The sequence below is a fragment of the Meles meles genome, chromosome 8 (assembly GCF_922984935.1).
Source record: "Meles meles chromosome 8, mMelMel3.1 paternal haplotype, whole genome shotgun sequence".
Classification (NCBI taxonomy): Eukaryota; Metazoa; Chordata; class Mammalia; order Carnivora; family Mustelidae; genus Meles; species Meles meles.
The window spans coordinates 6,409,019-6,434,508 of NC_060073.1; the positions used below are offsets into that span (position 1 = coordinate 6,409,019).

The window sequence follows — 25,490 nt, forward strand, 5'->3', positions numbered from 1 at the left end:
ACGAAAACTTCCCGTAGTCCCCACCCGTTTCTTTTTTTGAAACTCAGGCTAACACAGAGCTGTGTCTCAATTTTTCCGGGTTTTAAGTTAACTGTATGCCTGGCTTACCACTCGAGAACGTGATTCAAATCTGGTTTAATATATGTTTTCTTTTCACTCTCTCTAGTAAAAGGCACACGATCTTTGAATTGATCGCACGACCCCCTGCCCTTCTCCCTTTGTTTCGTGAACTTGCCAGACGTATTTAAAACAAGGACAAAGCTCTATTTTCAAAGACTTCCTTGTAGCCTTTCTCTTGTGTTTCTCTTATTCTAATTTTATTTAAGTTGCATACGGCCTTTTCTCAGGAGACGAGTGGGTTTGCATATAAAAGGTGCATATGAGGGTTGAAGACGCTTTACACTTGGCGATTCTCCTTGCTCTATCTAGGACAGGATTCCAGGCCAATAAACAGTTGCTTCAATTCAGAAATTTTCAGACCATAACCTGCCAAGATGGATTTTAGGAAACAGTTCCGCCGCGACTGACGAGCGGCGGGGTCGAGGGCTCATTTTCGGGTCACATTACCTAGCGCGGGGGGCCTTTGCTCAGCGGAGCGTTTCCTGGAAAATTCGACCAATGGGCGCGCTCTCCGTCCCATAGCCCCAGTCCCTCTCGGCTGTCTCGGACTACGTTTCCCAGCATGTAATGTGGTGCTGGGGGGCTGGCAGGCGAAAAAGACTCTGTTACCCAGTGAGCCCGAGGACGGCGCAGGACCCTTGGACTTCATTTCCCGTCGGCCCGTGGGGGGAGCGCCGGAAGCCCGCCCCGCCCCTCATTGTGCGGCTCATACTAAACGGAAGGGGCCGGGAGAGGCCGCGTTCAGTCGGATCCCGGCAGCAGCTGCAGCGGCTCTCATCTCTCTTGACTCTCCTTGCTATCTCCTTTTCGCTTCCGGAAACATGGTGAGCAGCAGGCCATGGCGACTGAGGGGAGGTGGCTGCGAATCGGTCGTCCGCGCGCGGGGGAGGGAACGGTGGAGCGACGTCGGCACCCCCTCCCCCAGCGCCCCGGGCGGGATGAGGGTCTCGGGCTGAGGGGCGGGCGGTGTCGGGACGCGCGTGCGCGCCCGCGGACGCTGGGGAGGGCTGGCTCGGCCGTCGCTCGCGCGCCCCCTGGACTCCCTTCCCCTCCCCCACCGCACTGCTGCGCCCGCGCGGACACCGGCTGTGGGGGAGGGGGTCCGCGGCACGCGCGCGCCCGCCCCTCGCGGAGCAGCCGCTGGCGCGCGCTGACCAAACTCAATTCACGGGGGCGCGCGTTCGACGGGAGCACGCGACGTCGGAACCCGGCCCGGGGGCGGCGAAGGAAAAGCGCGCGAGCGGTCTCGGCGCGCGCGCCCCACCCAAGGGCTGTTCCTGTCTCCGCGTCACCCTCCCTCGGCTGGCGGGTCTGTAGAGAGCAGGTGGCAGGGATGTCTGCGCCCAGGAGGGGCGGGGGCGGAGGGCCAACGGGGATGCGGGGGCGGAGGGGTCCCGGTGCTGACGCTGGGGATTAGGAGCTTGTACGGCGCGACCCGGAGCCGCCGGTTTGCACCGCGGAGATCACGGCCCTGCGAGGGAGCCCACAAAGCGATCTGGGTTCTCCGCTCTGTACATCCGGCGGAGGCTGGAACGGCACGGTCCGCCGGCGCGTGCGCACACACTCAGGCCTCGCCGCTGGGCCCGAAGCCGTGGACAAACGGGGCCTTCGGCTTTCCCGGATGGGGCCTGAGGGTGGAGCCGAGTTTAGGGAAGTGACCCAGGCAGGCACCGCCCGGAAACCACCCCGCCCCCTGTGTTCGGCCCCAGGGCTACGAGAACTGAAGGTTGTGTAACTTGTCCAGGCTCCGGCCGGCTGCGGAGGGGGCTGATAGGCTGGTCGGAAAAGGCGATTCTTCGGGGTTGAGGCCCTGGGGGTGCTCCTGCCTCCGGGTACTGCTTTCTCCCGGAGGGGGCCTGGCCGGGCGAGCGCTTTTCCCCGCCTACTCCGGAAGCGGCTGGTCACGTGGCCGGCTTCCTCTGCAGTTCCCGGCGCGGGGGGCGCCGCAGATTTCACTGTGGACAGTAGCCCCCGTCCAGGCTAGGGTGCTCCCCGCAACAGGACCCAGAGTAGACGTTTAAGGAGCTCTTGAGGACCGCGGGTACTTGGTTTTGACCTGCTAACTTAGTCAGCTATCTTCGGGTCCTACGTTTTCCCCGGAGGACGGGGAGTTAATGGGTTAGTGTTTTAATTAGGATGTGATTCTTGCTTTGGTTGAAGATGATCCCAGCAAACAGGATGGTTTGTGAACAGTGCACTGACTAGTTCGGATGGACTTAACGAGAACTGTTAAACTCCATTGGTGTCCTGTCTACCATTGTTGGGTCCTCGGGTCCTCGTTCTCCTTCCAAAAGAGGTGACTCTAACCTGGGTACCTGGGTCTCCCTTTCCTCTCTGTGAAGTTTATTATCCAAAAGCTGAGATGGAGTACTGTGAGTAAGAAAGGAGCCTGTGGATTCTTTTAATTCTGGCCTCACGTCAAAGCCAAGGTTCTGCTTCTTACAGGTTCTCAGTTTCTGGACTATAAGATGTTGGGTGAGGAGGAATGATGTTGAATTAGATGATAAGAGGTTTCTTGTATGTCGGCCATTCTGGGGTTGTGTGTCATTTGGTCCTTGGACGGTGGCTTTGAGGGGTGGTGAAATATTGACACTCGTCTTGGGAAGGAGTAATGATCTCTTGGTTGAGGATTTGTTGGCAGCCAAGATGGATCTCTTAAGATTGCAAAGATCTTAAGATCTCTTTAGGGAGAGACCCAAAGTCTTTCCCTTTTTTTTTTTTTTTTTTTTTTTAAGATTTTATTTATTTACTTGACAGAGATCACAAGGAGGCAGAGAGGCAGGTAGAGAGAGAGGGGAAGGGGGAAGCAGGCTCCAAACTGAGCAGAGAGCCTGATGCGGGGCTCGATCCCAGGACTCTGGGATCATGACCCGAGCTGAAGGCAGAGGCTTTAACCCACTGAGCCACCCAGGTGCCCCCCAAAGTCTTTCCTCTCTGAAGTATATATGGCTCGTCCCCTAGGCCTCCGGCGTGGCGGTCTCTGATGGCGTCATCAAAGTGTTCAATGACATGAAGGTGCGCAAGTCCTCGACACCAGAGGAGGTGAAGAAGCGCAAGAAGGCGGTGCTCTTCTGCCTGAGCGAGGACAAGAAGAACATCATCTTGGAGGAGGGCAAGGAGATCCTGGTGGGTGATGTGGGCCAGACTGTAGACGACCCCTACGCCACCTTTGTCAAGATGCTGCCAGACAAGGACTGCCGCTATGCCCTCTACGACGCAACCTATGAGACCAAGGAGAGCAAGAAGGAAGACCTGGTGTTTATCTTCTGGTGAGCTCCCCCGCAGGCGCTTCTTTCTGTGACCTCTCTAGCTCTGCCTCACCCTGCTTTCTCAGCATGGGGACCTCTGTGTGTTTGGGGGGAGGATGTTGTAACAAACACTCGTCAGTAGGGAACTTGAGCAAAGCCCGAGTGCTTGAAGTCCTCTCCCACTTAAGGGCACTTCCAGACTTGGAGAGAAGTTTGTTGTATATTCTCTGTCGTTTCCCTCCAGGGCACCCGAGTCTGCACCCCTCAAGAGCAAAATGATCTATGCCAGCTCCAAGGATGCCATCAAGAAAAAGCTGACGGGTAAGGGCCAGCGTGGGTGCTGCGTACCTTTTCATTCAGGCTTTGACTGCAGAGCAGGGTGAAAGGCATGGTATATGAGATGCCTCCCCCCTCCTCTTCCCTGCCTGCTGGAAGGTAACCTTGTCCCTTCCATCTGTTCTGATTGGCTCCTTCCCAGCCCCAACTTCCCCTCCCCCAGCGCATCCTGCTCACAGATGCTCCCTTTCTTCCTCACAGGGATCAAGCATGAATTACAAGCAAACTGCTACGAGGAGGTCAAGGACCGCTGCACCCTGGCAGAGAAACTGGGGGGCAGTGCCGTCATCTCCCTGGAGGGCAAGCCTTTGTGAGCCCCCTCCAGCCCCCTGCCTGGAGCATCTGGCAGCCCCAGACCCTGCCCGTGGGGGTTGCAGGCTGCCCCCTTCCTGCCAGACCGGAGGGGCTGGGGGGATCCCAGCAGGGGGAGGGCACTCCCTTCACCCCAGTTGCCAAACAGCCCCCCTCACCCCCTGGACCTTCCTCCTCCCTCTATCCCTGACGGTTCTGGCCTTCCCAAACCGCTTTTGATCTTCCAATTCCTCTTGGGTTGAAGCAGACCAAGTTCCCCCCAGGCACCCCAGTTTGGGGGGGGCCTGTATTTTTTTTAACGACACCCCAGTCCCCCACCTGTTCCTCCCTTTTCCCATGCTGCCAACTTCTAACCGCAATAGTGACTCCGTGCTTGTCTGTTTAGTTCTGTGTATAAATGGAATGTTGTGGAGATGACCCCTCCTTGCGCCGCCTGGTTCCCCTCCCCTTTTCCCCTGGTCTTGGCCACCTATGGAAGCAGGACCAGTAAGGGACCTTCAATTAAAAAAAACAACAACACACACACAACAATAAAAAGGCTCACTAATGGGATGTTTGTTTCAGGGTTGGGGCCCAAGGGACCTTGCAGGGGAAGGTATGCTGAGATAATGAGCAATGTGTCTTCTCTATTCCCAGCCTCCATCCACCCCCTTCATTTAGTCCCAGCACCTGGCTGAGCTGTCCTGACAGTTGTAACTCATAGGTGGTACCACTAGTTGGGCCCAAACTGACTGTTGGGGACTTAGCTGAACTGGGGTGTGTCTGCTGTCGGCCGCAGGAGTCCTGGAGGCAGAATGGGCTTCATACCTGAACACTCTCCGGTCGCCTCTTCCCTGGGTGGGCAGCTGGGCAGTGAGGCCTAGTCAACCCCAGGCTCAGGCCTGCCTAGTGTGGGCTGTGAGATTGGGAGTTACAAAGTGCCTCTTGAGCTATTCTGTCTTCAGGGTTCTCCCTGGTTTCCCTCTGACTTCTTTCATGGATGGCTGACTCATCTATGAGGGCTGGGTCCAGTGGCTGCTGTGAGTCAGAAGCCAAGTTGAGCATTTGGCCTTCTGGCGATGTGACTGGAGCCGGGGGTGGGGCCAGGCCAGGTGGAGCCCAGGACTTCAGACCCAAGTCTCCTGGGCCCCACCTCCCTGTGTTTAACCAAGAGGGTGTTGGCTGGAGCCCCAAGCCTTTTGCTAGCGTTGCTGCAGGCTCTCTGGTCTGTACTTTGGGTTTTCATCAGCCTGGGAGGTAAAGGTATCCTATTAATAAATCTCACCCCAAGGGTGGGAATGCAGGCTTGTTAACATGCACACACGCACGCCCAAAGGCGGGGGGCGGGAAGCCCATTAACGCTGTTCCTTAGTTCTCCGGAGTTTGCCAGTGTCTCTTCCTTTCAGTGGGAAGCAGGAAGGGTAGTTACTTTTGGCATTGGTTGGGGGGGGGGAGGTTCCCAGGGTCTGGTGTCCATAGTGCCCTGGTTACATTCCCGGTGGGCCCTGGAGCTGTGGGAAGGAAGGACTAAGCAGGCTTCCTTGCTACAAAAAGCAGGCTTTTATTTGTGAACAGGCTGGGGACAAATGGGGGAGGGGGAGTGGAGACTAGAGACAGGGTGGGCTGGGGCTGTCCCCCAGACTCCAGGAGTGGAGGGAGGTCCAGACCCCTGGCCTCCCTGAGGTCGGGGTTCTTACCTGTGGCCAAGCATGGTACCCATGATGCCCTAGCTTCCTCTCGCAGGACCTGGCCCTTTTGGGTGGGAGTGGGGCTTGGGCTTTCCCTGGGAGATGGTGGGGCCTGGCTAGTGGCTGCTGTGGCTGGGGAGGCGGTATGTTGGGGGGAATCTGGGGGGCTCTTGCCACTAAAGGCCCTGAAGTAGGCTGTAGCTGCTCTAAGGCTCCCCCTTGAGGGCGATAAGGGTGTTCCGGAGAAGCAGGGTGCTGGCCTGCACAGGAGAGAGGACCGTGATGTCCCCCACCACTGCCGCCCTGCTCCGCGACAGAAGGGGCTGTTCTTCCCACACCTGTAAGTCGTTCCCCCTCCCTCTTGCATTCTTGTCCTCAGCAGCAACAGCTGCCGTTTATTGAGGGCATATTGATGAGAAGGGAAGGGTCCTGGTCCAAGATGAAATCTGACCCTGAAAGCCGATGGTGGGGGTCTCCCAGACCACCTCCCCCCAGTACATGCTCGCCAGTACTTGGTAAGAACCCAGGGGTCTGGGAGGGAGGTGGCGAGAGGGCCGAGTGGGGGTGGAGGGCTCACCTTGGCGTGTTTGAGCTCCAGCTCTGCCAGCTCTATGAGGTTCTTGCGGAAGGAGGAGACGCGGCGGGACTTGAAATCCATGAGCTCTGGAGGGGAGGGAGGAAAAATGGGGCCCCTGGGAGAGTAGGAAGCCCAGTGGCAGGGGCCCTGGGGCCATGGGGCTCACCCTGCTTGGCTGAGTCCGAGAGGCGTTCAAAGCGTTGGCAGCAGAGCTGCTGGTGGCTCTCGGCCGTCCGCACCTCCCGGTTCCTCGTGCGCGCCTTGTCCAGTGCCTTGTTGGCGTTCTCGTAGTCAGCCAGGGCTCGCAGCCGCCGGTACAGCAGGTCCTACAGCCGGCAGGAGCACAGGATCGCCAATGCCCACGGCCTCGTCTGCCTGCCTGCTGTCCTCCAGCCCCAAGGTTTGTGCCGGGGACATATCTTACCTTGGCTGCCTGTGAGTCTCGCATGTAGTATCTCAGCATGTCTGATAGCTTGAGGTCCTCATCAGATGCCACTCGGCCCTCCAGCTTCTGTATCAGGAAGTTGGGAGGCTGGGGAGGGAGCTTGCAGAGGAGCAGCTAAGGGCTGGGGTGCTGCTGCTCAACAGCCAACAGAGTCACTTGATGACCACTCCAGGTCAAACCGTGATGTTCAGGGGAGCAGGCCAGGGAAAACTTGACCGAGGGGTGGCATCTGATCCGGATCTTGGGGACTGAGTGGGAATCAGACAACAGCCAAAGGCTCTGCAGGTGTGTGCAAGCCTCATACATGTTGAGGAAACCATGAGGTCAGTGGAGTGCTCAGATGGCAGTGGCTGGATCCCAAAAGGCCTAAAAAGCAAACTAAGGACTTTGGGCTTTATGTTTGGGGCAGTTTCTGGGAAGGGCAGGGTCCCCGAAGGTCCCTGAGCAGAGAGGAGATGGGATCCAGCAGACAATCTTAGAAAGATTGACACACTGCCGTTGACTCTTGGAGGAGAGTTCAGGAGGTGTGTGTCTGGGGGCAGGATGCTGGCAATGCAGGGCAACCTCTCAGAGGCACGTGGCCCATCCTTGTACGCGGCTTGCCAGGCCTGCTTCCCACCCCCACCCCCATCACCACCCACACACTTCAGACTGGATCCCTGTCTCCTCTCCAGCTTATTAAACTAGGGTTTGATTGAGGGTGAGTCCACGGTATCACCGGGCCCAAGTTATCACCAAACGTTCCGAAATGATCCTCGAGCTTTGTCCTTTTTTAGGAGGAGGCTATTTTGTCCCTGCAAAGGATAATTGATTGGGTGCCCTTCCAATACACAGGCAGGACTCACCCTTAGTCGTTCAAAGAGCTCTGCCAATTTGAGGAAACTCCTAGGAGGCAGTGGAGAAGAGTTAGGGCAGGAGTCTTGAAAGGGTGTTGCTTAAGGCCTCCCCGCCCTTAGCGCTGCCCTTGCTGATGCCCTGCAGTGGGAAAATCTCCGTGGTGTCTTTCCCAAATCCCAGCAGGAACTTCACCTCCCACCTATGCTGATAGATGTTTCCACAGTGACCCCTCGCAGGCAGGCACGGTATTACAGGCATAGACAGGGATAGGAAAGGGGAGAGGGAGTCCTCACGTCTTTAGCTGGTTGACTTCCTGTGTTCCCAGACTGTTCAGTGCAGCAGAGATAGGGATAAAATCGTCTGCCAGGCCTGTTGGGGAACAGCCCTCCATCAGATCCCCTCGGTCTGCACATCAAGCCCCAGCACCAGTGTTTGTCTCTTGGAGAGACACAGGATGCTTCCTGCTCTCTTCTCTCCCCACAGGGAGTAGGCATGCCAGGGGGAAGGGGCAGGGAACCCAGGGCCCCTTGGGCCCTGCGTACACTTGTGGGAGTGCATGACACGGTCTGCCCGCAGGCAGGCGTCCCGGATGCGGGTGTGGTACTCCAGCAGGAAGGTCCTCTCGTGCTCAAAGAAGTCATCCACCTCCTAAGAGAGCCAGACAGGAGCCGCTTACACTGAGTCAGGAACATGGTGACCATGGACTCGCAGGGGTGGCACAATTTCCCTCTAGGCCGTGCCCCACTGGTGGTTTCCCTCCCACAGCCACCCTGGGCCTCAGTGTTTGCTGTGGACTTGAGGCCCTGGGTTGAATCCACAGAGGGGTCCCAGGGGTCACCTTGAGCCCTGACATGCTGGTGATGAGGGCTTCATCTGCAGACTTCACGATATTCCTCAGAAATCCCCCGAGAAGCTCCTTCCTGTTCTTTCCTCGGACACTCAGCTGAGGCACACAGGGGAGAGGGTGGTGCTGGGGTGGGCGCTCTCACCTCCCACCCCAGGCTCACGTCACTCTTGGAGCTGATGAGAAGGAGGCTTGAGCCCACCTAACGCCCTCCCTGCCCAGCCCCCAAGGGTGACCCAAGGGTGTGCTCTGGCTCAGCTCACATCCTGGCCATATTCCAAAAAGACAAAGAAGTTGTGGTCTCGACGCAGGGTCGGGTGGGCTGCAAGGCGTTGCAGAAAGACCTCGTGCATTGCAACTGTCTTCTTAAAGAGAGCTAGGTACTCCCTGCAGAAAACAGCAGGCAGCTCAAGGGCCCTCCTTGGCTCTGAACATCCCGCACCTTCCCCTCAGGAACCCTGGGGTCAGAGGTCAGGGTCTCTAACTAACCACAAGGGATGAAATCCGGGGACTCTCAGGACAGGGCAGGGCCTGGAGCTCAAGGAAAGGAAGTAGCACTCACGCTTCTAGCTCCTGCTTCATTTTGGCAAATTCTTCCCGCGTGATGGAGCTGTCCCCTTCGCCCAACTTCTGCAGCTTTTCCCTTGAAGCCTCGAAGTCTGGCCTTGGAGGGGCTGGGGGGATCTGCTCGAAGGAGGGACAGAGCGGACAGGTGTCTCATTGCTGAGAAGGCCATCACCCACCCCCAGAAGCGCCCTCAGTCTTCCATGTGCACCCAAGCACCCAGACTTGCCCCTCACAGCCCCAGCCCGCCCAGCCCTTCCTCACGATGAGGCCGGCGTACTCCTCATTTTCCACATAGGCATCGTGTAGCCAGATGAACTCCTCGTGCTGTCGCACGACTGAGAACTCCGTCTGGGCGAAGTGAGGGAGGCAGCTCTGGAAGCCGGGAAGCATGTCTGAGGTGTCTCTCCTCCCCTCCCAAACCCTGCACCCGCCAGGCATTCTGGGCACCCACTCTCAGGCTTCCCCAATCCCACATCCCAGGTGAGGCCCAAGGTGGGCCAGGGGACGGTTAGGACTCAGGGCCAGAGGCAAAAGGCAACTGGAGAGGAGACAAGATGCCTGCTTTCTCGGAGAGGCAGGGGGCAGGAGCCAGGTTGAGGAACAGGGCCCAAAGTCAACGTCGGCATCTGCCCCTCACCCCCCAGGCAAGCGAGACCGGGGGAAGTGGGCTGCTGGAGCTCCGGAGGCCGCCGCCTCAACTCCCCCTCGCTCCTCTGGCAGCCTCACCTTGGTCTGAACGGTGAATTTCACCTTGTCCCGCTCGCTCACAGCATCAGAGATCTCCACCTGCAAGGAACTGTCTCCCTGCAGGTCCACCGATACGGAGGAGGGCTGCCGGGGAGGGGAAGTCTCTGACACGACTGACCACAGCCCCTGACCGCATCCTCACGGCGGACTCCGGGTCCTCCTGCACAGCCCACCTCAGCAGCATTGCCTCTTCAATGCCCTGGGGTCACCAGCTAGAGGGATCCCGGGGAGTCACTGCTCAGGGCTCTACAGTCACTACAACGCTTTCCCACACTTCCTTCCTCAGGAGCGGGCCAGCTTCTCCCTGCTCTGCAGATACGGAAACTGAGAGCACCAGAGAGGTGAAATAAATTGTTCCAAATCACCAGTGACCGGGCCAGATTTGAACCCAGTTTCTCAAATTCCAACCCCCAAGTACTTTCTCAGCTACCAGCTCACTTCTTCCCCAGCTCGTTACTGAATTCAGGCACCCCGACCAGTGAGCCCCCGGACTACGAGTTCATTCTTGCATTGAGCTTTTCCACACACAGTTATTAAACACCCACTTGGTCTACACCACTGTGCCCAGTGAAGGGAGAAGCCACTGTACCTTCAAGCGCGGCTCACCAGTACATAGACTGTCACCAGCCCACCGCTCACGTCCCCTCACTCTCTACTGCTGGTAGTCATTTAGATTATTTCAAGGCTGGCCTATTCCGGATAAAGCTGCCTTGAACATTCTTCCATGTGTCTTCTATGGGGCAAGTGTGTGTTTAAATCTTTTGCAGACACTACCAGTTTCTCAAGGTGGTTGTACAAATTTATATTCCTGCCAGCATTGTATGAAAATTCCAGTGGCACCACACCCCTGCCAGTACTGAGAATTGTTAGTCTTTTTCATGTTGGCCATACTGGTGGGGGCAGGGTATTTGTGGATTGTGGCTTTAACTTGTATTCCCTGGTGAGGAATGATGTTGAAAACCATTTTATGTATCCATCGCCCGTTTGGAGATCTTTTGTAAAGTGCCTATTCAAGTCTGTTGCCCCTCCCCTCCCTCCTCTTAAAAATTGGATTGTCTTTTTCTTATTGATTTGTAGGGACTCTTTATATACCCTGGAGACAAGTCCTTTGTCAGTTACATGTGTTGTCAATATCTCCTCTTCTTTGGGTTGCCTTTTCTCTCTCTTAATGACCTATAATTTTACAAGCTCCAATATGTCGGTCTTTTCTTTTATGATGAAGGATTGTTGCATACCCTTGAAGAAAATTTTGCCTACCCCCAGGTCATGAAGATATTCTCCCATTTTTTTTTCTTCTAGAAATTAATAGTGTAAACTTTTATATTTAGGTCTATGATCCACTTTCACTTCATTTTGTATACAATGTAGGGATGGGTTATGACTCATTTTTGTCATAAACAGCCAGTCATTTTAGCACTATTTGTTAAAAAAAAAAAAAAACATTATCTTTGAGTATTGATTTGCTTTGGTGAAAATCTTTTTTTGGTAGAAAATAAATTGACTTCATAAGTGTTATAGGTTCTGTACTATCTGTTCTGTTCCTCTGATCCATACGTCTGTACTTTTGATATTTTCACACTGTCTTGATTACTGTAATTGACAAACTTGAAATCAGATACAATTAACAAACCTGTTCTTTTTCAAAATGATTCTCGCTATTATAGATCTTTGCATTTCTGTTTAAATTGTAGACTCAGCTTGTTAATTTACACCCAAAAAATTTGCCAGGATTTTGATTGAGATTAAATTGAATCTATAGGTCAATTTGGGAAGGATAGACATTTTTATAATTTTGAATCTTCCAATCCATCAACATGAAATATCTTTCCAATTATTTAAATCTTCTTTAATGTTTCTCAGTAATGTTTTGTAGTGTTCTCTGTAAAGGGCTTGCACATCTTTGTTAGATTTATTCCTAGGTATTTTATGATGTTTTTTATTGTTGTTGCTATTTGAAATATTTTTTAAAAATTCATTCCCTAGTTATTTATTGCTAGTATGTAGAAACACACAGTTGATTTTTCTATATTTACTTTATGTCTAAGAACCTTGCTATATTTACTTAATACTTTTAATAGTTTGTAGATTATTTTGGATTTCCTCCAGACAAAATCCTATAATATAAAACAATGACAGTTTTAGTTTTTCTTTTCCAACCTTTATACCTTTTATTTCTTTTTCTTGCCTTATTGAACTTGCTAGGACCTCTAATACAATGCAGAAGTGGTGATATGTGAAAAAGGAAATCCTTGATTTGGTCCTGATCTCAGAGGGAATGCATTCAAAATGTAATCCTGGGGGCACCTGGGTGGCTCAGTGGGTTAAGCCTCTGCCTTTGGCTCAGGTCATGATCTCAGGGTCCTGGAATCGAGCCCCACATTGGGCTCCCTGCTCAGCAGGGAGCTTGCTTCCCTTCCTCTCTCTCTGTCTGCCTCTCTGTCTACTTATAATCTCTCTCTCTCTCAAAAATAAATAAATAAATAAAATATTAAAAAAAAAAAAAAACAAAAAATATAATCCTGAAGATGATTAATCCTGAATCAGATTAATGAGACTCCCTTCTATGCCTAGTTTGGTAAGATTTTTATCTATGTTTCCTCCCTTTATTGAGATATCGAATGGGTTTTCCTGTCGTTCTGTAATGTCCTGAATTTCATTGATTGATCATCATATATTGTACTACTCTGCATTCCTGGAACAAGGTCTTCATCATGAAGTATTACCTTTTTGATTTTTAGTTTCTTTTTTTTTTTAAGATTTTATTTACTTATTTATTTGAGAGAGAGAGAGCCCATGCAAGCAAGTGATTGGAGGGAGAGGCAGAGGGAGGGGTTAGGGTTGACAAGCAGACTCTGTGCTGAGTGTGGAGTCCAATGCAGGGCTCAACCCCATGACCCTGAGATCATGACTTAAGCTGAAATCAAGAGTTGGATGCTTAACCAAATGAGCTCCCCAGGTGCCCTGATTTTTCCATTTATGTTCACAAGACAGATTAAACTGTACTTTTCCTCTCTTTTAACGTTTTTGATAGGATTTTTTTGTGGTAAAATATGCATAACACAAAATTTACCATTTTAACCATTTTAAAGTGTACCGTTTATTGATATTAAGGATATTCATGCTGTTGTTCAATTATCACCATCATCTACCTCTTCCTGACAGGTTTTTGTATTGAGGTTATATTGTCCTCCTAAAATAAGTTGAATTGTGCTTTCTATTTCTGTTTTTGGAATAACTTACAAGAGAATGTTACTAGCTTTCCTTTAAGGCTTCAAACAATTCACACATGGGATTTTATTGCTTAGAGAGGTATTTTTGGAAAAGTTTTTAATTATAGATTTACTTCCTATAATAGATATAGGACTATTGAAATTTTCTACTTCTTGTTTCAGGTTTAGTAAGTTGCATTTTTCAGGTAGTTTGTCCATTTTGTTTAAATTCTCTCATTTGTTAGCATAAGCTTGTTCTTAAATACTTTATTTATTAATTAATACTTTATTTACTTGGGGGGGGCATGAATGGGGGAGGAGAGGCAGAGGCTGATGGAGAAGCAGACTCTCCATTGAGCAGGGAGCCCCATGCGGGGCTCAATCCCAGGACCCTGGGATCAAGACCTGAGCGGAAGGCAGACACTTAACCTTAACTGACTGAGCCACCCAGGTGGTGCCCCTCTTACTATCTTTTTAATGACTGAAACATCTCTATCAATATGCACTTTCCTGATATTGGTAATTAATATTTTCTCCCTTCCTCCCTCTCAGTCCCACTCTTGCTCTCTCTCTCTCATCGGTTTTGCTAGATGCTTTGCTATTTTTTAAATATTTTCAAAAAACCATTTTTGGCATTGTTGCATTTCTGTATATTTATATTTATCTTCTATTAATTGATTTCTACTCTTTGTTATTTCCTTCCTTTCACTTTCTTGGAGTTTAATTTGTTCTTCTTTTACTAGTTTCTTGAGATTGAAATGTAGATCCTTGTGATGCCTGGGTGCCTCAGTGGGTTAAGTCTCTGCCTTTGGATCAGGTCATGATCCCACGGTCCTTCCTCGGATGGAGTCTCACCTTGGGCTCCTTGCTCAGCAGGGAGCCTGCTTCTCCCTCTGCCTGCCACTCCCCCTGCTTGTGCTCTCTCCCTCTGACAAATAAAATCTTTAAAAAAAAAACAAAAAAACAAGGGTCCCTGGGTGGCTCAGTGGGTTAAGCCTCTGCCTTTGGCTCAGGTCACGATCTCAGGGTCCTGGGATCAAGCCCCACATAGGGATCTCTGCTCAGCAGGGAGCCTGCTTCCCCCTGCCTCTCTGCCTACTTGTGATCTCTTCTGTCAAATAAATAAATAAAATATTTTTAAAAAAAAACAAAAAAAAAAGAAATGTAGATCACTGACTTTTTTCAATCTTTCTTTTTTTCTAAAATATGCATTTGGAGGTATACGTTTCCCCCCGGACACTTCTTCAGCTGTATCTCCAGTTTTGATTATCATATTTTCAAAACCATTTCTTCAAAAATTTTTCGAATTTTCATTGTAATTTCTTCTTTGACCTGTGAGTTACTTAGAAGCATGTTGCTTACTTTCCAAGTATTTTGGAATCTAATTATCTTTTTGTTTTGATTCCCCATTAGTTCTCCCGGGACAGAGATCTCATTCTATGATTTCAAAGTTTCAAAACTTGATACTTGCATTATAGCCCAACACATATTGTATTTTGGTGAATGTTTCAAGTGCACTCGAAAAGAATGTGTTTCCTGCAATTGTTGGGTACAGAGCTCTAATTAAACCAATTAGATCAAGTTGATTCATCATGGTATTTTATTATTTTATTTATTTATTTGACAAAGAGAGAGAGAGAGAGAGAGCACAAGCAGGTGGAGTGGCAGGGAGAGGAGAAGCAGGCTCCCCAGTGAACAAGGAGCTCGATTTGGGCTGGATCCCAGGACCCTGGTATCATGATGTGAGCTGAAGGTAGACACTTAACTGACAGAGCCACCCAGGCGCCCCTAATCATGGTATTTTTTTTTTAATTGTGGTATTTTAAATTTTTAAATCTTCAAAATCCTTACTGATTTTTTTTTGGTCTGCTTGTTCTAACAGTTGAGAGAGTTTATTAAACCTCTACTTGTAATTGTGAGTTTGTCTATTTCTCTTTCTAATTCTGTCATCTTTTCCTTTGCACATTTTGAAACGATGCTATTAGTTGCATATACATTTAAGACTGGTTTATCTTCCCGTTGAATTGCTACTTTAACCATTAAAAAAATGTCCCTCTTTATTTCTAATACTTCTTGTCTCACAGTCTACTTTGTCAAAATTAATATAGCCATGCCAGCATTCTTTTGGGTCCTTACAGTTAAAGTATGTCTCTTAAAAAAAAAAAAGAGTTGGGGCACCTGGGTGGCTCAGTGGGTTAAGCCTTTGCCTTTGGCTCAGGTCATGATCTCAGGGTCCTGGGATCGAGCCCCACATCGGGCTCTCTGCTCAGCGGGGAGCCTGTTCCCCCCTCTCTCTCTGCCTGCCTCTCTGCCTACTTGTGATCTCTCTCCCTCTGTCAAATAAATAAATAAAATCTTAAAAAAGAGTTATTCATTTATTTATTTTAGAGAGAGTATACGTGTTGGGGGGTACAGAGGGAGAGGAGAGAGAATCTTAAGCAGATTCCCTGATGAGCATGGAGCCCAGGGCCATCCCACCATCCTTGAAATCACAACCAGAGCTGAAATCAAGAGTCAGACACTTAACTGACTAAGACACCCAGGCACCCCCAAAAGTATGTGTCATTTGACAGAATATAGTTGTCTTTTAAAAATCCAATCTGAGGGGCGCCTGAGTGGTGTCAGAATCTTGGTCTCAGCTCTGGTCTTGATCTGGGGTTGTGAGTTCAAGTCCCACGCTGGGCTCTATGCTGGGCATGAAGCCTATTTTTTAAAAAAATCCAATCCTGGGGTGCCTGGGTGGCTCAGTGGGTTCAAGCCTCTGCCTTCGACTCAGGTCATGATCCTGGGGTCCTGGGATCGAGCCCTACATCGGGCTCTCTGCTCAGCAGGGAGCCTGCTTCCTCCTCTCTCCGCCTGCCTCTCTGCCTACTTGTGATCTCTATCTGTCAAATAAATAAAAAAATAAAATCTTAAAAAAAATCCAATCCGAAAAAAAGTCCAGTCTCAATTTTTTTTTAAAGTAATCTTACACTCCAGGTGGGGCTCCAAGTCTCAACCCTGAGATCAAAAGTTGCATGTTCTCCCAACCGAACCAGCCAGGCACCCGCTGAATATGTAATTAATTGGAGTGTTTGGTCAATTCATAATTACTATAATTATTGACATAAACTATAAACCTACCATCTTGCTTTCTGTGGTTTTTTTCTCATCTTTTTTTTTTGTTGCTTTATTCTTTTTTCCTTGCCTTCTGTTAGATTAGTCAAGTATTTTTATATTATTTCATTTTCTCTTCTATTATATTTTTATTTACATCTTCATTTAGTATTCTTTCCGTTTCTTTCTATTTAAAGGAGACTCTTAGAGAAAGCCATGCTTATTCTAGAGAACAGGATCTAATACTGGACTTTCAGAGAGTCTGGTACCTACAAAGTTTGGGGATGGACCCATCGGTTTGATAGCCTAGTATACATCCCATATGAAAACAGTAACAATAACAAAACAACACCAACAACATAATAGCTAACACTTACACTTGAGCTTCCTATAGGCCAGGTACTGATCTAAGCATTTTATGCATATTAATTAATTTAGCCATGAATATGAACATAAACATTGAATCAGGTATTTTTTTTTTTTGCTCTATACTTTGTGTCTCTCAGCCCCCTCACCTCTCCAAACTCCCCTTGAACCCCACTCCTCACTTGGCTTCTCTGACATCCCCAGGGCAGCCTTCTCCTTTGCCCAACTGCAACCCGCCCCCTCCACACACACACACACACACAATCTGACTCATTGGTACAATGGGGCCCTAAGTCTCCTGTCTCCCTCCTGCTGCCTTAGTATCTCTGCTCTAACCTGTACTGTTTGGTAACTGCTTGAGGGAGAGGGGATTTCGAGGATAGACCACAGCTACTCCATCCTTGTCCTCAGCCACCGCCCACTATGCACACGCATCCGATTCTGAAAAGTGTGCACCTCTGTGAGCCCAATGATGCTCAATAACTATTTGTTGAATGAAGTCAGGAGGGAAAAGTGAAGAATAAATGATCTTACGATTATATGAACATAGGTACACAAATGAAGCCGTTAGTGCTGAACTGGATCCCTCCCCGCCTTGGCAAAGGAGAAGGGTACTCTTCTCAATCCCTAACATCCCTCCTTCCTCTTCTTCCCGATTAAGCCACAATCGTGAGTTGGTCTGGGGGAGGGGAGGAGTGGCAGTGACAGGTCCCTTTCCATCTGTCACGGCAAAGGTAAACCCTGCCCCCTTTGGCATCCTCACCAGGCCCCATGCAGGTGCCACAGTGGCGCCCCACCCCCCTCACCCCTTGCTCAGTTCTCTCTAGCTCACGCGTGCGCGCGAACACACGCACACACGTCCCACTCCCTGATTGGGCATCATTGGGTATCATGGAGTGAGCGGGGGGGGAGGGGATTCGCATCCTTTCTTTACCTTGCTCTCCTTCCCAGCCTCCTGCCGCCCTTCCATCACCCTTCTTCTTGGCCGCAGCACACAAGTATTCCGCGGCCGGCCACTGCCCGTGCGCTCCTGCAGCTGCGTCCCCCGGTAGCTCGCCCGAGGCACGGGACCCTATCAGCTGACGGAGACACGCTCCCCTCCCTGCTAGGAGTCACCTGGAATCGGGCGTGGTTTCCACCCGCTCCTCTGCAGCTCCGCCTTTTGATTGGCTACCGGGTTCACCGTGAGCGACCCCATTGGCTACAACGCCTGTCGTTCCCTTGCTTGGCCCCAGCTTTTAAGGGGAAGCGCGCAACTCAGGGCCGGGAACGGGCGACAGCATGAGGCCTGGGGACGGGGGTTCTGGGGTTACAGAGGTCTCGAGCCACGTCAGCCCCCCCGCCCCCAGGCTGGCAGTCTGTCGCCTGCCGCAGCTCAGGGCCGTGCCTTCCAACCGCCTCGCGCGCTCTGCGCTTGCGCAGTAGCCTCTTCGCGCGCCCTCTGGGCGGTGGGCGAAGCGGCGGGCCAGTGGGCAGGGTGGGAGGGTGGCGGGGGGGAGGGGAATGGGGAGGAGGGGTGGGATGGTGGACCAGGGATAGGGATGAGGGTTAGTGTCTTTGGGGGAAAGGGCTTCCGTTAGAATTTCCGCTCTGGGGCATGAGGGGTCTGCGGGGTAAGCCGCACAGAGTCGTGAGGAGACGCCGCAAGGCCCGGCGCCGGAGCGCCCGAGGCCGGGCCCGGGTCCAGGGGTGGTCGCACCTGGAACCGGGAAGCAGAGGGGCACAGATGCTGCGAGAAAATGTGTGGGTGCCCTGGAAGGGGCTCATTGTGATCGGGAAGAGAATGGAGCTCCTGGGTAGACATGCCCAAAAGCTTCCAGTGGGCGATCCAAAGCTTGACCCTCAGCACTGGAGACCGGAAGATGTGGGGAAAGTGGTCTTGAAAGCGAAGTCAGGCCAGAGTCTGGAAAGGATGGATATGAAGTTACCGCACAGTGTAGCAAGTTCATTACAGGCTCCAGAAGGTTTGGGGGAAAACAGCCCAAAGGAGATGGGGGGGGGACAAGAAATTAGAGACAAAATGGGCGCTGAATCCGAGAGTGCGGGGACTACAGCAGGGTCTAGGAGGGGGTCTGGCTTTAAAGAGAGGTTGAAATTTAGTGGGATGGGGATCAGAGGAGAGGACTTGAGATCCGGACCACATACACCAGAGCAGAATGAGGAGGCGCCGGGGTCGAGTGGAGAGCAGCTGAGGTCAAGCGGAGAGCAGCTGAGTGGAGAGAAGCCTAGGTCAAGTGTAGAGCAGCTGAGGTCAAGCGGAGAGCTGCTGAGGTCAAGTGGAGAGCAGCTGAGGTCAAGCGGAGAGCTGCTGAGGTCAAGTGGAGAGCTGCTGAGGTCAAGTGGAGAGCAGCTGAGGTCAAGCGGAGAGCCCCTGAGTGGAGAGAAGTCTAGATCAAGTGGAGAGCAGCTGAGTGGAGAGAAGCTGACATCAAGTGAGAAGCTGAGTCTGAGTGGAGAGAAGCTGAGGTCAAGTGGAGAGAAGGAGGGCTCCAGGGAAGAGAAGCCAGAAAGTAGCGGAGAGGATTTGAGATCCACTGGAGATAAACTGAAGTCAAGTGCAGACAAGCTGGAGGGTTCAGGAATGGAGAGTGTAACTGAAGAGACAACTGAAAGAGTGGTAGAAGTGACTAATGATGAAAAACAGATGAAAGTTACCAATGCTGAGATGGAAAATCCTTTTGAAAGGGCAGAAGGGAATGATGAGGAGCTACAAAGGACGGAGGAAGCAGTGGGAGTTGAGAAGGATGTCTTGGGCGGAGTGAATGATCCTACTGAGGAATCTGTTTCTATCGAAGAGAAAGAGGTTGTAGATGAAGGTGATGATGAGTGAGGCCGATGAGGGACTGGAGCTAACAAAGGAAACAGAGCAGCGTGAGTGGTGCAAGTCAAGGAGGAGAAATTAGAGCCAAGCAGAGCAGTACTGACCATGAAGACTTAAAAAGGAGAGAGGAAAGGAGAGGCTGGGATTGGAGAACTTTTGAGGATGAAGGTGGAGGCTAGAGCCAAAGGAAATGAAGAAGAATGAGAAGAAGGGGAATGGGAACATTTCGAGGAGAGAAAAAAAAAGATCTGATAATATGTTGCTACCTGGGGGAAACATGGAGATTGTTTTCTTGGAGAAGAGCTGTGACTGATGGGCTTGTTGGGAAATGTTTGAGAAATGGATTTGGGAGGGGCTAAAGGATTTAGTTTAGTGAGTGATTGGTTTATAAGATAGGGAAGAATGCGTAGTGAGAAAAACGGGGAATTACAGCAGGATAAAGGGTAGATAATGAAGGCTGTGAAGGAAGATGCAACCTGGAGTGAGCCAAGAAAACTTCTGAGAGACGATCCTGGAGAGAAATGAGGGACTCCAAAGTGACACAGGCAAGAGAAAAGAAAGAAGTGGAAAAAAAAAAAAAAGTAAGAAGTCAAAGCCCATCACAACGATTATGTGTGTTGGGTTTGCAAGTTATTTCCTTTACTCTTTCTGTACGCCCCTCTTCCATGTAAGACAATTTTACAATCGAATGGGACAGGCCTCTCTCAGGGCCCTATATATCTGGACCAAGCCCATTCTCCTGGATCTTCCCTCTAACTAGCCTCCAAATGTAGCCAGAATGATGCTGGGCTCACTTCACCGTGATCACCCACCATTTCCATGGATTTCCCTCACCCCCACACATCAGATTTGAGTTACTCAGACTCCGTATGAAGTTATCTCAACTGTTCCGTTATTACTGTTTCCACCTTTGAATTGGTTATTCATCTAATCACGTGGACTTTCCCCCTTGTGTCAGTCTCCTTTGGGGCTTTCTCCTATGACTTTCACATGCCATCCATCATGCACTCTCATTCCGTGGAAGAGAGAAGACTCCCTGCGGTCAAGACATCAACATCAGAACGTGGGCTCTTAGATCCTGTTTGTCTCTTGGATAGGGATGTAAGAGGTGGCAAAAAGCGGCCATGGATAGTTTGGGTGAAAGAAATATTTCTTTTTTTTTTTTAAAGATTTTATTTATTTATTTGACAGAGAGAGATCACAAGTAGGCAGGGAGGCAGGCAGAGAGCGGAGGAAGCAGGCTTCCACGGAGCGGAGAGCCCGATGCGGGGCTCGATCCCAGGACTCCGGGATCATGACCCGAGCCGAAGGCAGAGACTTTAACCTACTGAGCCACCCAGGCGCCCCTATTTCACCCTTTTCCCTTTATATACTTTTTTGTGGGAGGGAAGAGAGTGGTGGGTGGGAGGCAGAGGGAGAGAGAGAATCTTAAGTAGGCTCCATGCCCAGAGTGGAGCCTGTTGCTGTGTTCGATCTCATGACCCTGAGTTCATGACCTGAGCTGAAACCAAGAATCAGACACTGAACTGATCGAGCCACCCACATGCCCCTCCTCCATGTACTTTTTAAATACTGTAATATTGGGGCACTTGGGTGGCTCAGTCAGTTAAATGTCTGCCTTCAGCTCAGGTCAAGATCCCAGACTCCTGGGATCGAGCCCCATGTTGGGCTCTCCACTGGGAGAGCCTGCTTCTCCCCCTCCCTCCCTCCCTCCCCCCTGCTTGTGCGTGCTCTCTCTCTGTCAAATAAATAAATAACAACTTTAAAAAAAGTATGTAATATTTCTGAGGAGTAGAAACATCATATCATAAATATCAAGACAAAAATTTATAATAGGCTCATGTTTTTAGTTGCTTTCTACATACTTGTTGCTCCTTTTCCCCAAAGCCTCCAAAAGATCTGTAAACCTCATGCCACATTTTTGTTCATGTAGTCAAACCTAACGATAATTCATTGATTTTATTTTTTCCCTGGCAATTTCCTTCTTTGAGTCCTTTATCCTCTGGGACTGATGTAGACGGGCTGTATTCTAGGCTTGGCCCATTGCTGTTTTTCTGGGCTTCACAGTTCTCCCTGTTCCTCTGTGTTGGATCTCCTACTGCCTGGATCTTAGATCTTCTCCCTCTTTCTTGTTTTACAGCTTCATTTTGACCAACCACATCATCTAATAGCTCCCAGAGAAAGAGACCATGGGAGGTAAGTTTTGACACCTTATCTGCCTGAAAATATTGACTTTCTCTCATATTTGATGGATTTGTTGCAAGTCAGAGAGGAGAAATTAGAGCCAAGCATAACATCATTGACGTCGAAGCGGTAAATATGAGAGAGGAAGGGAGAGCATCTGAGTCCGCCAGGAGGGAATGGGGATGAAGGGCCACGAGGCTTAGCTGTTACGAGACTCTAGATGGGAGATATTTTCCCCTTAGAATTGTAAAGGCATTGCCCTACTCTTTTCTAACCTCTAAATGTTGCTGTTTATAACTGCAGTTTTGTTCTTTTAATAATTTTTTTTTTAATTCTATGGATATGACCTGTTTTTCTTCCCTATGTAAATTACCTGTTTTCTACCACTCTGATGACTCACCCTGCCCTCTCCTCCAGTTTTCTAGGGTTCTACTACAGGACTGGAGCCCGAGTTAGAGCCCTTATCTTTTTTTCTACTTGTGTCCCTCTTTTTTTATTCTACTCTCTGGACAATTTCGTTAACTTTATCTTGTTATCCTTTCTGTCGAGTTTTTTTTTTTTTTATTTCAACTCTCTTGTTCATTGATTGCTTCTTTTTTTATGTATAGCATTTCTGGTTTTTTTGTGTGTGTACATGTTGTTTTAGATCTCCAAGGAAGAATTTTTCAGTTTTTAAGTGTTCTGCTTTTTCATATTACTTCCTCTGAATTCTCCTCCCCTTTTTCTGGGCCGTGTGTGTGTGTGTGTGTGTGTGTGTGTGTGTGTTGGAGGTTTTCCTAAAATGTTTGATCTTCCTGTGTGTGCCCAGGTGGGGTTTGTTAATTGATGGGCTTCATATTTTATTATTTTGTATTATATTTATCCTTTTATTTTCATCTTGGTGGGGTTTGGAGATAAACATATGTGTGTATTCAATCTACCATGTTTGACAAAAAGTCTCCTCCATTACATTTTGATTGTTTTTGATTGATGTCTCAAGTGTAACTCTGATTTTCATCTTGAAGGTAACTTGCTCTTTCCTTTATGAATTTTCCTCTGTGAAAGTGACGAGCACAGTGAACAGATAAACCTCAGTGCACAGCAAACTGCTGCATCATTTCTTATAAACATGCCATGATTGCTCTCATTTGTGATTTGAAAAAGCACAAAACCTCTCTTAACCACGTTCACCTCTAGCTGCTGCCCCAGTTTTCTTGCTCCCGGTGGTATGCACAAAAGTGCGCCCTCCCCAAAGATACACTCACTTCCTAGTCCCAGGAACCTCTGCATCTTACATCATATGGCAGAAGAATGAAAATTACCTTACAAGGCAAAAGATATGATTGACGTAAAGATCTTGAGAGGGAGAGTTTATTCTGGCTAATCTGGGTGAACGCTAAATGCGATCGCAAGTGTCCTTATAAGAGACAAAGGAGCTCAGACACCCAGGAGATGCGGAGGCCATGTGACCCCAGAGGCAGAGGCTGCCCCTGATCCGGCCCCAAGTCAAGGAGTGCCAGAAGCCCCCAGAAGTTGGAAGGAAAATTATGGATTCTTCCCTAGAGTCCCTGTAGGGAGTGTGCACAGCCTTGGCCAATACCTTGATTTTGGACTTTTGGCCTCCAGAAGTTTATTCTCCAGAGAAAATAAATTTCTGTTTTTTTCAGCCATGCAGTTTCTGGTAGTTTGTTACAATAGCTCTAGGAAATTAATAGCGGAATTCCTCTAAAAAAGTAGTCTATGCTTGCTTTCTTTTTTTTTTTTTAAGATTTTATTTATTTATTTGACACAGAGAGAGAGATCACAGTAGGCAGAGAGGCAGGCAGAGAGAGAGGGGGAAGCAGGCTCCTTGCTGAGCAGAGAGCCTGATGCGGGGCTCGATCCCAGGACCCTGAGATCATGACCTGAGCCGAAGACAGAGGCCCCAACCCACTGAGCCACCCAGGCGCCTCTATGCTTTCTTTTCCTGATCTTCTCTCTTCCTTTTTATCCAACTTTTTATATTGGACATTTAAAAATATACAGAAAAATTGAAAGTAGAGCAACAAGCAACTAAATATTCTTTACCAAGATTGAGCAGCTGATAACGGTTTGCTGTATTTACTTTATTTGCATGTAGTTCAGCACATATCTCCTAAGAATTAAGACATTCTCCATATAGATAATGCCTGAGTAAATTAATTAAAAATGAAGAACAATTTCTTAGGGGCGCCTGGGTGGCTCAGATAGTTAAGCATCTGCCTCCAGCTCAGGTCCTGATCCTGGGGTCCTGGGATCAAGCCCCACATCAGGCTTCCTGCTCAGCAAAAAGCCCGCTTCTCCCTCTCCTACTCCCCCTGCTTATGTTCTCTCTTTCTCTCTGTCAAATGAATAAATAATATCTTTTTAAAAAAAGAATAATTCCCTAATATTATTTAACATTCAATCTATATTACAATTTCTTTCCATGTCCCCAAAAGATCTTTTATAACCTTTCCCTTGGCCCAGCATCTCATCAGGGCTCATATACTGAATGTGCTTCTTAATGCTTTTCAATCTACATTAATCTCCTCTCATTTCATTTTTAACAGCTTTGACTTTTTCAAAGAATTCAAGCCTATTTGCTTATAGATGTCCCACATTTTTGATTTATCTGACTGTGTCTAGATTGTGTCATTTCGTTCATTCTTCTAACCACTATAGTTTGTATGTACTGGAAGTTGGAGCTATAGGCCCCGGTTTCTTTCTCTGTAGCGCTTACCACCTTCTGACTCCGAGCTTCCTTCTGTCATTTGCTTATTATCCATTTCCCCTCTAGAACGGAAGCTCCATGAGGGAATCCGTGTGTGCCGGCCTGCTGGGTTACCTAGTCTAGTCCACCGTCCAACCAACACGTAGCGGGCACTCAGCGTGTATTTGTGGTATGAATTAAAGTCACATTTGATGACTTTACCTGTGTCAGTATTATTTAACATCTAAAGAGAAATCACTGTGGTAATTTACCCTGTTCCTTAGAATACCTCACATTTTTTGAAGGCTCAAGTGCTTGAAAATGTCCTTATTCCATACTTGAGGCGTGTCTAGGTATAGAAATTTTCTCTCCACAGTTCGAAGGCCTGCCCCCTTTGTTTTCTCCCTTCATGCTTGGCCATGGAGAGTCCATGTCCATCTTTATGCTTGAGCCATGGCACGCGAGCAGGCGATCCGTGCATGTAGTGTGCTTTCTTCTCCTTGCCTCTGTTATTCCTGCTTAGTTATTGGTCTGAAGCTTATAGCTTGCTTTCTTCTCTTCTCTAGGAACTCTGATCCCACCATTGGGCAGTAAAGTAGAGATACAGGGTGTAGGTAGAGTTGAAAAGATAAGCCACCAAAGGCTCGGACCCAGTAGGAGGATCTCTTTGACAAGTGATGATAGCTGACAATTCTGGATTCTTACAATAATCTGAATGATTTCATAGGTACCACGCTAAGCACTTTACATGCTCTCTGTCACTTAATCCTCCCAACAACTCTCTGAGACAGAAACTATTACTCTGTAAGCTCTACCAGCTAGAAACTGCCAGGGCCATGCCCTGAGCCCAGGCAGCCTGATCCCAGAGCTGTCCAGGAAACCACTTTCATGAACTGCCCCACCCTGTTCCTACTAGATGAGCCCTGCTACTCAGTTCCCAGCCTGTTAGAGCAAACCTGCAATCCTGCCCAGGGGCTGGGGACTGAGGCTGGGTAACAGCCCTTCCGTCTAGTCAGTGAAGCTGGTTGAATGAGTGCTTCAGTGGCAAGTTTTTAGGAACATCAATGCCAAAGATCAATGGTGTTTATCTTCTCTCCCAGGTCTCTGCCTTCCCAGGATCCTCTACTACTAGCCTCCTTTGGTGATTCTCCGGGCACCGAGAAATCGTTGCCTCTTTTACGGGACGCCTACACACGCATGAGGTCAAGACAGTTGTACGGGTCTCTCAGACTGCATATAAGTCATGAACTAAATAACCAGACTTATTCTTTGGCTGGATTACACTTTCTCCTGGGATACCAGATTCATTCCACTGAGGCCATGGAAAGAAAAAAGTGAAGATCGAGACATCACGACAGATGGCAGCCACCTTGTAAGTGCAGATATTTTCAATCATCTACATAGCTAGAACTTTGTATATGTAAT

General features: G+C 49.3%; 3 protein-coding genes across 9 annotated transcripts in view; 2 read left to right on the forward strand and 1 right to left on the reverse strand.

The window, feature by feature from the left end:
- The first annotated feature begins 790 nt into the window (after window positions 1-790).
- CFL1 (cofilin 1) lies at window positions 791-4,563 on the forward strand. The gene is made up of 4 exons (XM_046015011.1): window positions 791-944; window positions 3,082-3,389; window positions 3,613-3,689; window positions 3,906-4,563. Exons 1-4 carry the CDS (start codon window positions 942-944, stop codon window positions 4,016-4,018), a joined length of 501 nt encoding a protein of 166 aa, XP_045870967.1. The 5' UTR covers window positions 791-941; the 3' UTR covers window positions 4,019-4,563.
- On the reverse strand, window positions 4,412-17,486 carry SNX32 (sorting nexin 32). 3 transcript variants are annotated; one of them, XM_046015003.1, is made up of 13 exons: window positions 17,306-17,483; window positions 9,680-9,784; window positions 9,215-9,325; window positions 8,949-9,070; window positions 8,650-8,773; window positions 8,381-8,485; window positions 8,085-8,190; window positions 7,836-7,911; window positions 7,551-7,590; window positions 6,685-6,771; window positions 6,427-6,586; window positions 6,261-6,346; window positions 4,412-5,033 (listed from the first exon to the last, which is right to left on the reverse strand). In XM_046015003.1, the coding sequence occupies exons 1-13, from the start codon at window positions 17,339-17,341 to the stop codon at window positions 4,902-4,904; spliced, it is 1,290 nt and encodes a 429-aa protein (XP_045870959.1). In that variant the 5' UTR covers window positions 17,342-17,483; the 3' UTR covers window positions 4,412-4,901. The 3 variants fall into 3 exon arrangements, with proteins under 3 accessions (XP_045870959.1, XP_045870961.1, XP_045870960.1); XM_046015004.1 differs by lacking the exon at window positions 4,412-5,033 and adding an exon at window positions 5,040-5,943 and having other exon boundaries at window positions 17,306-17,478; XM_046015005.1 differs by lacking the exon at window positions 9,680-9,784 and having other exon boundaries at window positions 17,306-17,486.
- Window positions 17,467-25,490, forward strand: part of LOC123948281 (seminal vesicle secretory protein 2-like) — a 30,546-nt gene continuing 22,522 nt past the window's right edge. The window contains exons 1-5 of one of the 5 annotated variants that reach the window (XM_046015008.1): window positions 17,963-18,684; window positions 18,748-19,780; window positions 21,333-21,388; window positions 24,153-24,255; window positions 25,166-25,392. In XM_046015008.1, coding sequence (XP_045870964.1) covers window positions 17,969-18,684; window positions 18,748-19,201 — 1,170 coding nt within the window. In that variant the 5' untranslated portion in view covers window positions 17,963-17,968 and the 3' untranslated portion in view covers window positions 19,202-19,780; window positions 21,333-21,388; window positions 24,153-24,255; window positions 25,166-25,392. Of the gene's footprint in view, window positions 17,556-17,962; window positions 19,781-21,332; window positions 21,389-24,152; window positions 24,256-25,165; window positions 25,438-25,490 lie in introns of those variants that run through there. The other 4 variants (XM_046015009.1, XR_006819946.1, XM_046015006.1 and 1 more) reach the window with 4 other exon arrangements.

Excerpts from the sequence above, each read along its gene's own strand:
- SNX32 (XM_046015003.1), bottom strand. The coding sequence starts at position 17,341 with ATGGAAGGGCGGCAGGAGGCTGGGAAGGAGAGCAAG. Across the intron at positions 8,486-8,649 it reads TTTTGGAATATGGCCAGGAT|CTGAGTGTCCGAGGAAAGAA; the intron begins GTGAGCTGAGCC and ends TGTGTGCCTCAG. Across the intron at positions 7,912-8,084 it reads TGTCATGCACTCCCACAAGT|GCCTGGCAGACGATTTTATC; the intron begins GTACGCAGGGCC and ends GTTCCCCAACAG.
- CFL1 (XM_046015011.1), top strand. Across the intron at positions 3,390-3,612 it reads GACCTGGTGTTTATCTTCTG|GGCACCCGAGTCTGCACCCC; the intron begins GTGAGCTCCCCC and ends GTTTCCCTCCAG. Across the intron at positions 3,690-3,905 it reads CATCAAGAAAAAGCTGACGG|GGATCAAGCATGAATTACAA; the intron begins GTAAGGGCCAGC and ends TCTTCCTCACAG.